General features: G+C 49.0%; 1 protein-coding gene across 4 annotated transcripts in view; it reads right to left on the bottom strand.

The window, feature by feature from the left end:
• Nucleotides 1-13646, bottom strand: part of LOC100657866 (transducin beta like 1 X-linked) — a 239348-nt gene that overhangs the window by 4015 nt on the left and 221687 nt on the right. For all 4 annotated transcript variants that reach the window (XM_010600191.3, XM_064278901.1, XM_064278902.1 and 1 more), the window contains exons 13-16: nt 7334-7408; nt 6548-6675; nt 3947-4112; nt 2661-2762 (exon numbers count right to left, since the gene is read on the bottom strand). In XM_010600191.3, coding sequence (XP_010598493.1) covers nt 2661-2762; nt 3947-4112; nt 6548-6675; nt 7334-7408 — 471 coding nt within the window. The remainder of the gene's footprint in view (nt 1-2660; nt 2763-3946; nt 4113-6547; nt 6676-7333; nt 7409-13646) is intronic.

Here is a 13646-nt window from a genome sequence, read left to right on the forward strand (position 1 = left end):
CTGCTAGCCAGCAGTGAACACCCCAGGTACCTGCCCCATGGAGAGAACATTCTAGAACAGTGGTTCTCAACTGCTATGAACCTGTCCCCCAGGGTATTTGGCACTGTCTGGAGACATTTTTGGTTGTCACAATTTGGAGGGGATGATGCTCCTGGCATCTAGTGGGTAGAGATCAGGGGTGCTGCTCAATATCCTACTGTGCACAGGACAGCCCCCACCACAGAGAATGATCCAGTCCCAAATGCCAACAGTGCCAAGGGTGAGGAACGGACAAGCCAAGGGCCACGTAGACAAGTGCTATGAAGTGAGGTATGAATGAACAATGGAAAGAAACAGACAACGGTGGGCAGAGGGCTCGCTCCCTTCAAGAGCCTGACCCGGAAGGCTTGTTCAGGAATAACATTTGTGCCCACCCTGTCTGTCAGTGTGTGTACTGCGGTGGCCTACGTGTTGCTGTGAGGCCAGAAACTATGCCCTGGTATTTCAAATACCAGCGGGGTCACCCACGTGGACAGGTTTCAGTGGAGCTTCCAGACTAAGAAAGACTGGGAAGAACAGCCTGGAGATTTGCTTCTGAAAATGAGTCAATGAAAACCCTATGGATGACAACAGGATATTGTCTGATATGGTGCTAGAAGATGAGGCCCTAGGTTGGGAGGCACTCAAAGTACACAGTGGCTGCACGAGTGGACTTGAGAATATCACTGATTATAAAGACGACACAGGACCAGGCGATGTTTCACTCTGTTGTGCACGGAGTCACCATGAGTCGGAGCCAACTTGATGGAAATTAACAGCAAGGACGATATGTGTGGAGCCCTGAAGGCGCATGCTCAGTGTTATCTGCAGAAGGTTCCAGCAGAAGGAAGCAGCATGTGCAAAGGCCCTGGGGCAGCGCATGCCCGAACCATTAGAAGAACTGCAAAAAGGCGGGGTGGTTGGAGAATTTCTGCTGGGAATTGTGTGGACTCTGCTCACGTGTTACTTGGTGTAAGATGCGTCTATCCCCTCTGGCGGCTTCCCAAGTGTGTGGTTACAGATGAGAGCCTGAGCGGAGGCAGGCAGAGCCCTCTGAGCTGCAAGGGCTGAAAAGTGAACTCCATCCAGCACCAGATACCAGCTGCCTGACTGGCGTTCCCAAGGCTTAAAAAAAAAAAAGTGAGCAAGATTCAGCTCCAGTGTTGGAGGGAGTGGAGACGATGGCCCCAGCGAGGGCCGGCTCTGCCCATGGACCGTGCGAGGATACACCCAATGTCCAAGAATGGTCACAGAAGCTTCAACAGGTTAGCCTTGGAGGTCCTACCACACCGACCCAAGCACAGCCACATAGAAGGGAATGTGCACGTCCAAGGGTGATGGTGGGACCCGGGAGGCCAGCCGCCACCATCACCGGGGTCGCAGATCCAGTGTAGACACAGCTGGGCAGATGGCTGGTGGTATTTTAAACACTGGTGGCACAGCTTCCAGCATTAAGCATCATGCAGGCCACCAAAAGGACAACATACTGACCGCTGAGGGTGTACACAAATGTTCCTATCTGAGCTGTCACACAGTTCTGAGGACACTCGGGGGGCACACTGAGCCTCTGCCACTAGCCGCTGTGACCCCTGCCCTGGATATCAGGATAACCTCATGTTGGGGGACAATCAGAATGGGCAATGTCCCTCCTGGGGGCATTGGCACCCAGGTGGCCTGTGGCCTGAGCCCAAGCTGGGGCACGGACCTGGAGATAAGATGGGAGCAGGTGTCTCACCTCGGCACTAGTGACCTTTGGGGCCACTCATTCCCTGTGGTGGGGGCCGTCCTGTGCACTGTAGGGTGTTGAGCACCACCCCTGGTCTCCACCCACTAGTCATTCTCTGTGGTAGGGGCTGTCCTGTGCACTGTAGGGTGCTGAACAGCACCCCTGGTCTCCACCCACTAGTCACTCTGTGGTGGGGCCGTCCTGTGCACTGTAGGGTGTTGAGCAGCATCCCTGGTCTCCACCCCCTAGTCATTCTCTGTGGTGGGGGCCACCCTGTGCACTGTAGGGCACTGAGCAGTATCCCTGGTCTCCACCCCCTAGTCATTCTCTGTGGTGGGGGCCACCCTGTGCACTGTAGGGCACTGAGCAGCATCCCTGGTCTCCATCCCCTAGTCATTCTCTGTGGTGGGGGCCACCCTGTGCACTGTAGGGTGTTGAGCAGCATCCCTGGTCTCCACCCCCTAGTCATTCTCTGTGGTGGGGGCCACCCTGTGCACTGTAGGGCACTGAGCAGTATCCCTGGTCTCCATCCCCTAGATGGCAGTAGTGGCAACTCATGATGTCTCCATACACTGCTGGCTGTCCCCTGTTGAGGTATCATCACCCTGTTGAGTACCACTGACTTAACTGCAAACATGGTGAGTAGGATGGCATTTCAGAGGGATGAACAATTGGCTATTCCCAGATGTGGGGCATACTGAGATGGGACCCAGCTGGGAAGTTTCCTTCTCTCCGTAGGCACTCCTAGGTGCCTGCTGTGTGCCACGCCCTGGCTGAGCCCTCCGTGGCTGAGGACCAGTCCTACCACTGACGACAGCCCCCTGGACATGGGGCCGTTTGGTCCCTCTCAGGGTCCAGCCTTTGCCATCCATCTCCCTTCCCCGCATCAGTCCTGCAGACCCATGGAGCCACTTACAGAGCCGTCGGACGCGCTGGCACCCACTTTGTCCCCACGCGCGTTCCAGCACACCTCAAAGATGCCGCCGGTGCCCCGGTAGCTGTGCACGAGGCTTCCACTCTGCAAGGCAAAGCAAGAGTTGCTTACAGATCGAACACTTCCTGGGTGGGCAGCCCCCGGCCCCTTCGTTTACCATGGAAAGCTTCAAACACATGAAGGAATGTTCAGAAACACCTGCTGTGGCTGTGGGAACATGCAGCTCAGAGCTCCTACCACAGGGAGCATGGCTGACCCACGGCTACATCTCCACAGAGGCCACAGGCAGCTCCTGGCCTAAGACAGCGTGGCAGGGGGATGCACGACTTGTCTGATGGGCATCTTTCGCTCAAGGACTCCCTATCAGCTTCTCTGAAACATTCTTCATCTGAGATTCTTCCTTCCTGTGATGGTAAATTTTATGTGTCAACTTGGCTAGGCTACGGTTCCCAGTGGTCTGACCAACACTAGACTAACTGCTGCTCTATGGTGTAACGTAATGCAGTTACCTCTGTAACGTCACGTCATGTCATGTCATGACCTTCCGTAATGTAATGACTTTCTGTAATGTAACGTAATGATCTTACGCGTAACACAATGTAATTATCCCCCATAATATAATGTAATTCTCTCCATAACGTAACCTAATATAATCAACCTCCCTTAAGGTTTGGTCTGCCTCCAGACTAAACAGTATATAAGGGGCTGGGGTTGGCTTCCCCCCAGTTGGCTGCTCTGCCCTGGATAGCTTGCATGGAAGCACCCCCCTGCCCCTCCCTGCCGTCTCCTAGTCCAGTATCTAGAGGGCTGCTTCTGTAATGACAATGGACAATGCTTTTCTGAGATGACTGCTCATGCCCAAGAATAAAATGATACAGGTTGAAGATGCCATGCCAGGGGCTCAGAAAAAGCAAAGAGAAGAACGCTTCAAGGAAGAAGATATTCTAAGAAGACAATGGGCTCAGAGCTCTATAAACTTAATGATCTTAAAGCTATGAATTTAGTGGCCAAGAGCCCCGAGGAAAACTGAAATCGAAACTTTCTCTGGGGGTGGGGAGCTGCTCTAGGTACCCACTGGGGGGACGACCCCACAGCCTATGTGAAGCAGAGGGAACACGGCATTGGGGCTGGGGTCTGCCTGGGGAATTGGGTGTGCCAAGAGCCATCTGATTGGGGCAGCTCACTGACTGTACAAAGGGTCATTGTTCTGAGCCTGGGTCACTGAAAATGTGACTGTTTGTGCATCTTCCTGGGAGTCAGGGGATTACCTGAGTATTCCAGATATGGACGCATTTGTCGAAGGAGCCACTGGCCAAGTATTTCCCGTCGGGGCTAAAAGCTACACTGTAGACAGGTTCCTGATGCTTCGTGAGTGTGTGGATGCAGACTCCTCGCTCCACATCCCAGAGTCGAACCGTAGAATCAAACGAAGCACTGGCAAAACGGTGGAGAAAACATGACCACAGGGACACACTGGTTTGTTTCTATGTGTTGCCTTTCTTCCCTAGCTTTCAAGTTGGGAGAGACAGTACACTGGTGACCGTTTTCTCTTCCAAAATGTGCCGCTCAGATGTATTGAAAACAATACCTTAGTTACAAAACAAACCAGAAAACCAGCTGCCGTGGAGTGGCATGCTGACTCATGGCAGCCCCATGTGTGTCAGAGTAGAACTGTGCTCCATGGGGTTTTCAATAGATGACTTTTCGGAATTAGATCTCCAGGTCTTTCTTTTGAGGGGCCTCTGGGTGGACTCGAACCTCCAACGTTTTGGTTAGCAGCCAAGTGTGTTAACCATTTACACCACTCAGTGACCCATAAAAAAAAAAAAAACAACCCTTTTCTGGGTGGGGCTAGTAGGGAAACAAATTGACATCTACGTTCATTTGAGTATTTTATAGATATGGAAGACAAATACTTTTGTAGAATTTTTGCTAAGTTTTCTAAGATAATCCTACAACTTAAAATGTAAAATCTCTTATCATCAATTAAATCGAATGCAGACAGGCTCATTTGGGAAAATCACAAACTGAACAACTGAAAATGTTAATACAAGAGGAATTAAAACATAATCGCATCCAAATATACAATCGCATTGCTGAGGGCTGCAAATGTTAGTTTTCGAATTTAAAAGAAGAGTATGTATCAAGAAGCTGTTATCTGGAGTTCCGTCTCTTGATTAAGGCTCACCATGCCATGGCGGGTCCCTCTTACACTTGCTGACGAACAGGATAATTTACAGTCAAGATGAGTGCCACACGATACCAAAGCACCTTCTGAGCCATCAAAAACAATTCTAGTAAGTATATCAGGGCCACAACAGACGGACCCTGATGCAACGGGAGAAAAATGTAGAACAGAACCTCAAATTCCCCAAAACAAAACAAAAAAAACAAACCAGACCTAGGTGAGACTAGTTGAGACTGGAGGACTCCCCGAAACTACTGCCATGAGATACACTTTAAACTTTGGACTGAAACTAGCCCGAGGTCACCTTGTAGCTAAGTAACAGATTGGCTCACAAAATAATGACTATCACTATGCTCCTTTCAAATTCATCTATAAGAGACCAAATGGTCAACAGGGACTTTAAAACAATGATGAGAACGTAAGGGGGGCAGGGAAACTAGATTAACGGAAACAGAACAACCAGAATAGAAGTAACGAGAATGTCCACACATTATGAAAAATGTAACTGATGTGGGTCAACAATTTGTGTAGAAATTGCTGAATGGGAACCTAAACGGCTGTGTAAACCTTCACCAAAAACACAATAAAATATTATTTAAAGAAAAACCTAAAAAAAAACAAAAAACAAAAACCAAAAACGATTGTAGTGTATGGTGCACCACAGAACTTTATGACAATTGCTTGCATTCTTCGTGGCAACAAGACATTCCTTCCCCAGTCCTTTCTTTTCCAGCCTAGGTTAACACCCACAGGTCCTCAGACATGGTTCCAGACCCCCAAGCGTCCTGGTATCCAGCCTGAGAATCACACTAGCTTGCTCTTTTAAACATTCCCATTAAAACACAGTGAGGAGAATGGATGATGATATTTTGAGTGGGGCCTGGCCAGCGTCAGGATGCTCCCACCCTGTCTGCTGCAGCCTACAGTGAGCTGGTTTTGGGGAGACCACCTTTGTCACCTACTGTCACTCCTTCTGATCCTGGTGTTGGACTGACTCACGTGCTGGTTCCTATGGAGCCTACTACATACATGGTCGGGTGACATCCGTCTGCCACTATTTTTGTTCGGTGCCGTCCAGTTGATTCTGACTTATAGCGACCCCGCAGGACAGAGTAGTGCTGCCCCATAGGGTTTCCAAGGCTGAAATCTTTAGGGGAGCAGATCTCTAGGTCTTTCTCCCACAGAACCGCTGAGTTTGAACTGCCAACCTTTCAGTTACACTAGAGCATTTAACTGTTGTACCACCAGGGGTCCTAATCTGTTCAGGGCTGAGAAACCTGTGATCATCAGTCAAACATCCCACCACCTGCACATCCAAGCTGAGCCAAGCAAAACAAGGCCCAAGCCCAAGCCTACCTGCCTGTTTCCTTTCTGTCTTAACAGAAGCTGCCTCCAAAGCAAGGTGCTTGCAACCTGGACATTTAACAACTACCTTCCACCAGCCTCCTGGCTAAACCGGTGTTGATCTCAAGCTGGCTGTCTGGTAGCAGGTATGTATGGTCAGTGCCTCCAGAGCGAGCGGCTGCTTCTGCCAGCTGGGAGGGGCCGAAACAACTTGCCACAAGCCTCAGCTGAACGTGCTGCTCCGTCTGTGAGTAACTCCGGCGGCGGAGAGCTGCCTGAACAACAGCGAGCAAGGCCACGTTTAGGAGCCGCGCCTGGCTGCCACCGTGTCCCCTACCTTGCGAGCATGATGTTGGAGCTGGGGTTGCTGGTGGCCGGCCCGGTGGGGCCCCACTTGATGGTGTAGATCTCTTTGCTGTGAGCCTGAAGGTCGTGGACACACGCGTCCTGCTTCATACTCCAGATCTGGGGAGGCAAACGGAGAGCGCCATGAACACGCAGCGGCTCCCCAGCCGGGATGCCGCTGCATCATCACTCCATGGCTGCTCCGTAGGTTTCCCGCCCCGCGAGAAGCTCGGAGCACCGTGGGGACCAGAGACAGCACACAGGCTCCTGCTGCCCAGGAGTGCCCGAGCAGAGAGGGGACAAACGTTAAGGAGGTACCAGGCAGGGAAAGGCTGGAGGAAGGCCAGGGCTCTCAGCAGGACTCTTGGCTGATAAACAGGAGTTAACTGGACGCAAGCTAATAACCAGGTTTTTATTTTTCCTTCCAGTTGCTGCTGAGTTGACTCCAACTCATGGTGACCCCATGTACGTCACAGTAGAACTGTGCTCCACAGGGTTTTCTATGGCTGCGATCCTTTGGAAGCAGACTGCCAGGCCTTTCTTCTGAGGCACCTCTGGGTGGACTCGAGCCTCTAACCTTTTGGTTAGCAGCTAAAAGCATTCACCATTCGCACCACTCAGGGACTCCAATAATCGAGTTCGCAATGTGAAAGAATTACAGAGGAAGGACCTGTGTGCAGTAAGAAAATAAAACCCCAAAGTGGCAGTGGGTGTCAAGCTTGCGTCTGTGGGCATCGGGTGTGTGGGACGGACAGCCTGCTCTTTCAGGCGATTTTACCTTTAACGTCATGTCATCGGAGCAGGATGCTAGCAGCATTCCGGAAGGATCCCACTTGATTGCATTGACCTCATTCTGAAAGAGAGCAAAGAGTTGTAAAAAAAAAAAAAAGAAATGAAGGTCTGTGACCAAATTGAAAGTTTAGACAGTTAATGGACGGGAAAAACTTGGAAAAGGAGGGTGAGAATGGTCGCACAACTCGAAGAATGCAATCAGTGACACTGAACTGTGCATGTACAAGTTTTTGTACGGGTATATATTCTGCTGTACATATTTACAACAAAGTAAAAAAAAAGAAAGGTCTGTGAGTAGGTAACACAGCTGTACGGCAGGGGGCAGTAGCACCCTTGTCTTCTTTGCAAACAGACTATTTTGATTTCCCTGTTTTTCTCACTTTGCTTTTCTCATTGATATATAAAAGCACAGCCATACACCATACATAACCAGCCACCCGCATCCATATCTATTTAAAAAAACAAAAAAGACTCACCCAAAATAAAGAATTTATATAAAATAAATGTGTAAATAAAACCAGAGTTATTTTAAGACCAGACTTTCAAATTCACTTCCGTATGCACTCTTAATACAACGGTTACTGCCTTGGTCTACAACTGTACCAAATATTTCTCTTTTGTGGTGAATGGGGGAGCGGAGTGGTGGAATGAAAAATCATAAATAAATGAAGGCTCTGTCTGTAAGAGTTCAACACAAAATGAGGGACTAACCCAGGCTGGAGGCGTTGGGACCACAATTCATAAACACACACGCAGACAAACAGATGTAGGGGAGAAATTGGATGTGCATGCTCATTGCTGGGGAGTCCCTGGGTGCCACAAATAAGTTAACACACTCGACCGGTAACCAAAAGGTTGGTGGTTCCAGTCCACTCAGCAGCTCCTCGGAAGAAAGGCCCGGCAATCTACTTCTGAAAAAATCAGCCCCTGAAAACCCCGCAGCGCACAGCTCTACTGTGACACATACGTGGCCGACATGAGTCGAAATCGATTTGATGACAACTGGTTTGGTTTTTGGTTTTGGTCACTGCTAGGAATACGCGCACAGTCGGAAAAACACAATCCTTGCCTGGGTGGGGTAGGGGGACTCGCAATCTCGGGCAAACAGGCAAGTAGATAAAAAGCCATAGTACGCAAAAGCTGAGTTCTCACAGGTGGTTCTGGCTGCTACGGAGCAGGAAGGAATGAGCTTCCAGGTAGTTTTCCAGGCCCAGAGGCCAGGTGGCCCCTCAGCTAAATCCTGGAGGATATGGCAACCCCACCAGGTGATCAATCAAGGGAGAACAGAGCAGAAATTTACAAAGGAACTGCCTGGGAGTCACCAGGCGGGGATGGGTGCTGAGCTGGGTGAAGCGCAGACACGGTGGGCACGTGAGGGTCCAATGGGACCTGTGGTGTTGGTGGCGGGGACAGTCCCATGCACGCCTGCTGTCCAACCTACCAATGAACTAATTTCACAAACCAGAAACAAAACAAAAAACCACTGCCCTAAAGTCCATTCCAACTCATGGTGCCCCCGTGTGTTACAGAGCAGAACTGCGGTTCATGGGTTTTCTTGGTTGTAATCTTCATGGAAGCACATTGCCAGGTCTTTCTTCCACGGTGCTGCTGAGTGGGTTTGAACCCCCAACCTTTAGGTTAGTACCAAAAAAACCCAAACCCACTGCCATTGAGTTGATTCCAACTCATAGCAACTGGATAGAGTTTCCAAGGCTGTAAATCTCCACGGAAGCAGACTGCCTCATCTTTCTCCTGTGGAACTGCTGGTAGTTTCGAACCACCGATGTTTTGGTTTGCAGTCGGCTGCTTTAACCACTGTGTCACCAGGGCTCCTTTAGGTGAGCTGTGGAGCGCAAACCATTTGTACCATCACTCAACCTGTAACTAATTTCACACTCACACTTAATTTTAGAATCACTTTCAAGATGCATAAGTGCCCTGGTTTGGATCATAATTATATGGTCACATTAACTTTGTGAGGACACTGAGCTTTGAAGGGCGTTAAGCAGAGAAGTGACAAGGCCACGTCTGGTTCCACATGGCACCGGTGGCAGATGGACCAGGAGGAGGAGCAGGAGGCTTACAGTCCAGGAGCATGAGCTGGGGAGGACGATGTGGTCAGACCGAAGAGGGGTCTGTGTGATAGAGGGTCTAGGAGGACCCCAAGAGCACCTGGGGCTGGTGAGAGGCGCTGACCAGGGATGGCTCAGCATGGACAAAGGCAGCGTGGGCAGTTCTCCTCGGGCCTGGAGTGTGCATCCGGTCACACTTACTGTCTGCAGCGGAACCACCTCAGTCCTCCAGGGTGGGATGGTTTGTTTTCGGAAAGGGGTTCTCTGACCCTCCTTCTCTCCATCACAGAGTCCCTGGGTGGTGCAAATGGTTAACAAGCTGGGCTGCTAACTGAAAGGCGGGTGGTTTGAGTCTACCCAGAAGAGCCTCAGAAGAAAGGCCTGGCGACCTACTTCCAAAAGATCAGCCACTGAAAACCCTGTGGGGCCCAGCTCTGCTCTGGCGCATGTGGGACCTCCTTGAGTCAGGACTGGCGCCACAGCAACTGGTTTGTTTTTTCTTTTCTGCAACTCAAGGCACAATTCCCAGGACACAAAGCACTCAGACACGCCTGAAAGGTCTTGGGAAGAAATAGGCTCAAGTATGTTGCACTCCTGTTTTGTTCAGGATGACTGGCTGCAATACGACCCATTTAAAGGGCCCAGGGGTGTGATACGGGTAAAGTCTTGAGGGGGTTAGCTCAAAAATGCAGCCATATCAACAGCTTGACTGGATTCACTTGGCTGAGGAAGGGAAGGCCTAGGATTAGAGGAGAAACAAGCTTAGACCAAAAAATACAGAGAAGGGTCAGAGTTTATAGCCACAGAGAGACGCTAGGAAGGCAATGAATGCCTACACCCTACAGCACTTTCCCACTGGGGCAGGCGCTGGGAAGGTACACAGGAAATAAGCGAGCGCTGAGAACAAAGGGGAAACCCTGGTGGCGTAGTGGTTAAGTGCCGTGGCTGCTAACCAAGGGATCGGCAGTTTGAATCCACCACGCGCTCCCTGGAAACTCTATGGGGCAGGTCTAGTTCTACTCTGCCCTATAGAGTCGCCATGAGTTGGAATTGACTCGATCGCAGTGGGTTTGGGAGGACAAAGGAATTCTTGCTAAAATGCTTGGCTCCGGGCTGGGGATCCTCTCCCCGGGCTTTAACATGAGGGTTTCAGATTTCTGACTCAATTCATAACATTTCATGACACTCCTGGTGCTGAAAGGGAGAAAGGAGAAAGCAACGGATCCCCTCCTTGATACCCTCTGCATCTCCTGAAAGAGCCAGAAGCATCAACAAGCAAGCACTGCCTGCCATTGCCAGGTCAAGACTGAGGTGCCCACATGGACAAATGGGGACCTGGGTGGGAGCCCGGGGATTCTAGATGAAGCTACAGAGAAGAGGACGTCTGAACGGGGTCTGGGAAGATGGAAGGATTTTGTGTCAGACCACGGGGTGCTGTGCAAGAGTCTAAGGTCGGGGAGCATTCCAGGCAGAGGTGAGACAGGCAGTGGTCTTCCAAGAAGACTGAGGCACAAGGGACAGATGGAGCTACCTGCATGGTAAGCCACGCTAAGAAATCTGACGAGGAGCCAGCTGCTGTTCATAGTGTTGCTGTGTGACATTTCCCCCCATCTGGTTGCTTGTAGGAGCCCTGGTGGTGCGGTGGTTCAGAGCTCAAGCTGCTAACCTAAAAGGTCAGCAGTTTGAATCTACCAGTAGCTCCCTGGAAACCCTAAGGGGCAGTTTTACTCTGTCCTATAGGGTCACTATGAATTGACTCAACAGCAACAGGTTTGTTTTGTTTGGAGACCAGGTGGCGCAATGGTTAAGAGCTCAGACTGTTAACCAAAAAGGTCAGTTTGAATCTACCAGCTGCTCCTTGGAAGCCCTAAGGGGCAGTTCTACTCTGTCTTACAGGGTCACTATGAGGCAGAATTGACTTGATGGCAACAGGAACAGCCTGCTTTTAAGACGTTCTCTTTATTACTGATTTTTAGCACGTTTCACTACAATATGGCTAGGTGTATAGGTGCGGTTCTCTTTCTATTTATTCTGCTTAGGGTTTGCTGAGCTTCTTAGATAGAAAGTTGATGTTTATCACCAAATTGGGAAAACGTGCCCATTATTGCCTCAAATAATTGTTCTTTTCCACTTGCTTTTATCTCTCCTTCTGACACTCCTGTTACACATGTGTTGTACACTTTCCATAGGCAAGTAACATTTCTCTGATCTATTTTCAGGCTCACTAATCTTACTTCTGTAATCTCCAATCTGCTGTTAAGCCCCTCCACTAAGATTTTTCTTTCAGGTATTATACTTCTCAGTTCTCTAATTCCCGCTGATTGTTTAGTTTTCCTTTCTCTGGCTGAGATTCCCTACCTATCCAGTTATGACCATCTTTTCCTTTACGATCTTGTACATTTTTACAGTATCTAAAGTCTTTGCCGCAAATTCTAACATCTGGGTCATCATCTCAGGGTTAGTTTTAGTGATTTTTTTTCCCCTTTTTCCCTGTTTCTTTGTGTGTTTAGTAATTTTTTGTTATATGCTGGACACTGTGGAAGTTACATTGTAGGGAGCCTGAATTTTTTTCTGATTTATTTTCATTTTCTCTTAAAGGGTGTTTTGTTCTGGCAAGCAATTAAATAACCCCGTCAGGCTTGGATTTCTTTGTTAGGGCATGTCGATTTTGGTTTGTCCTTACACCTTGGGCATGGCCCTTACTCTAGGGTAAGATGCTCATTCCTAAGGTGTGATGTTTCTGGGCTCTGAGGTGCTCAGTCTCACCACTACAGCTTGGTTGGAATTCCAATGCCTCCCAGCACTGCATAAATGCTCATGTCCTCTTTACTTCTCATTTCTATAGTAGCCACTCTCTGCAGGCCTCCTGGAATTTTGCCCTGTGTGTTTGCAGCTCAGAAGTTGGCCAAGATCTACAAACAACTTCACGCAGCCTTCTGAGGCCCCTGTTCTCTGGGATGGCTCAGTTCTATCTTTTCCAAAACCCTGCTCTGCAAATTCCAGCTGCTTCATCAGTCCTGAACTCCAATCTCTGCCTTCCCTGGCTCTGGGAGAGCAAGACTGCGTGGGCTCCTCTGCAAAGGAAAGTGGAGCCAGGGCAAATGTTGAGCTCACCTTGGGCATTTCCTTTCTCTCCCTGCTCTGCCTGCTGTCCAATGCCTGGACACTGTTGCCTCCTGCATTTTGTCCAGTTTTATGGTTGCTCTTAGTAAGAGACAAAGTCTGAGACCAGTTACTCTGCTAGGGCTGGAGGTGGAAGTCTATGCAAAAAATCTGGATTTTATCCAGCAGACTGAAGCACTCCATCTTTTCTTCTATTGAGATATATGACAGATGACATTTACACACAAGCGTGCTTCCATAGGTTGTCCGTGTTTTGGGAGATATGCTATAGATGAGTCAAACTTGGTTTAGGGGAATCTCCGTCAGCCTTGGCTTCACTTTCTTACTTCCCACCAATTATTGGAGTGGGCTACAAGGAGCCTTCAAATGTTTCATTAAGCAGAGCAATAACATGATCCTATCTTTTTTTAGAAGAATCACTGTAGAATATCGACTGAAGAGGGGACTAGATACAAGAACTCTAAACATTTATATACATGTGTATGTACATACGCATAGAAGTAGGAAGTGGCATAACGTAATTTATGTTAATAAAAAAACTCTTTAGAAAGACGATAATGTCTGTTGGGTGGCATAACCCTCCTTCACTCGGATTCTCAACTCAAACTTATCATTAAGAATGTCACTGCCTACCTATATCTGGGTTAAGCCAACTAGCTGGGATAGCCAGCCAGCACTAGATTGTAGAAGAACTGGTCTGCAGCCACAGTGCCCTTTTCTTTTAAAATAATAATTTGTTGTGTTTTTGGTGAAAGTTTACACAGCAAATTAGGTTCCCATTTGACAATTCTACACAAATTGTTTAGTGACGTTAGTTATATTTTTTGAAACGTGTCAACGTTCTCTTTAATTGCATTCTGGTTATTCTGTCTCCAGTACTCTAGCTTCCCTGCCCTCTTGTCTTCTCGTCTTTGCTTTAAAGTTAACTGTGGACCTTTTGGGCTACCCACTCCACTGCCATCGAGTTGATTCCAACTCATAGCGACCCTATACGATGGAACAGAACCGCCCCAAAGAGTTTCCAAGGCTGCAAAACCTTATGGAAGCAGACTGCCACATCTTATTCCCACGGAGTGCCTGGTGGGTTCAAACTGCCGACTTTTT

The sequence above is a fragment of the Loxodonta africana genome, chromosome Y (genome assembly GCF_030014295.1).
Source record: "Loxodonta africana isolate mLoxAfr1 chromosome Y, mLoxAfr1.hap2, whole genome shotgun sequence".
In the NCBI taxonomy this organism is placed as follows: Eukaryota; Metazoa; Chordata; class Mammalia; order Proboscidea; family Elephantidae; genus Loxodonta; species Loxodonta africana.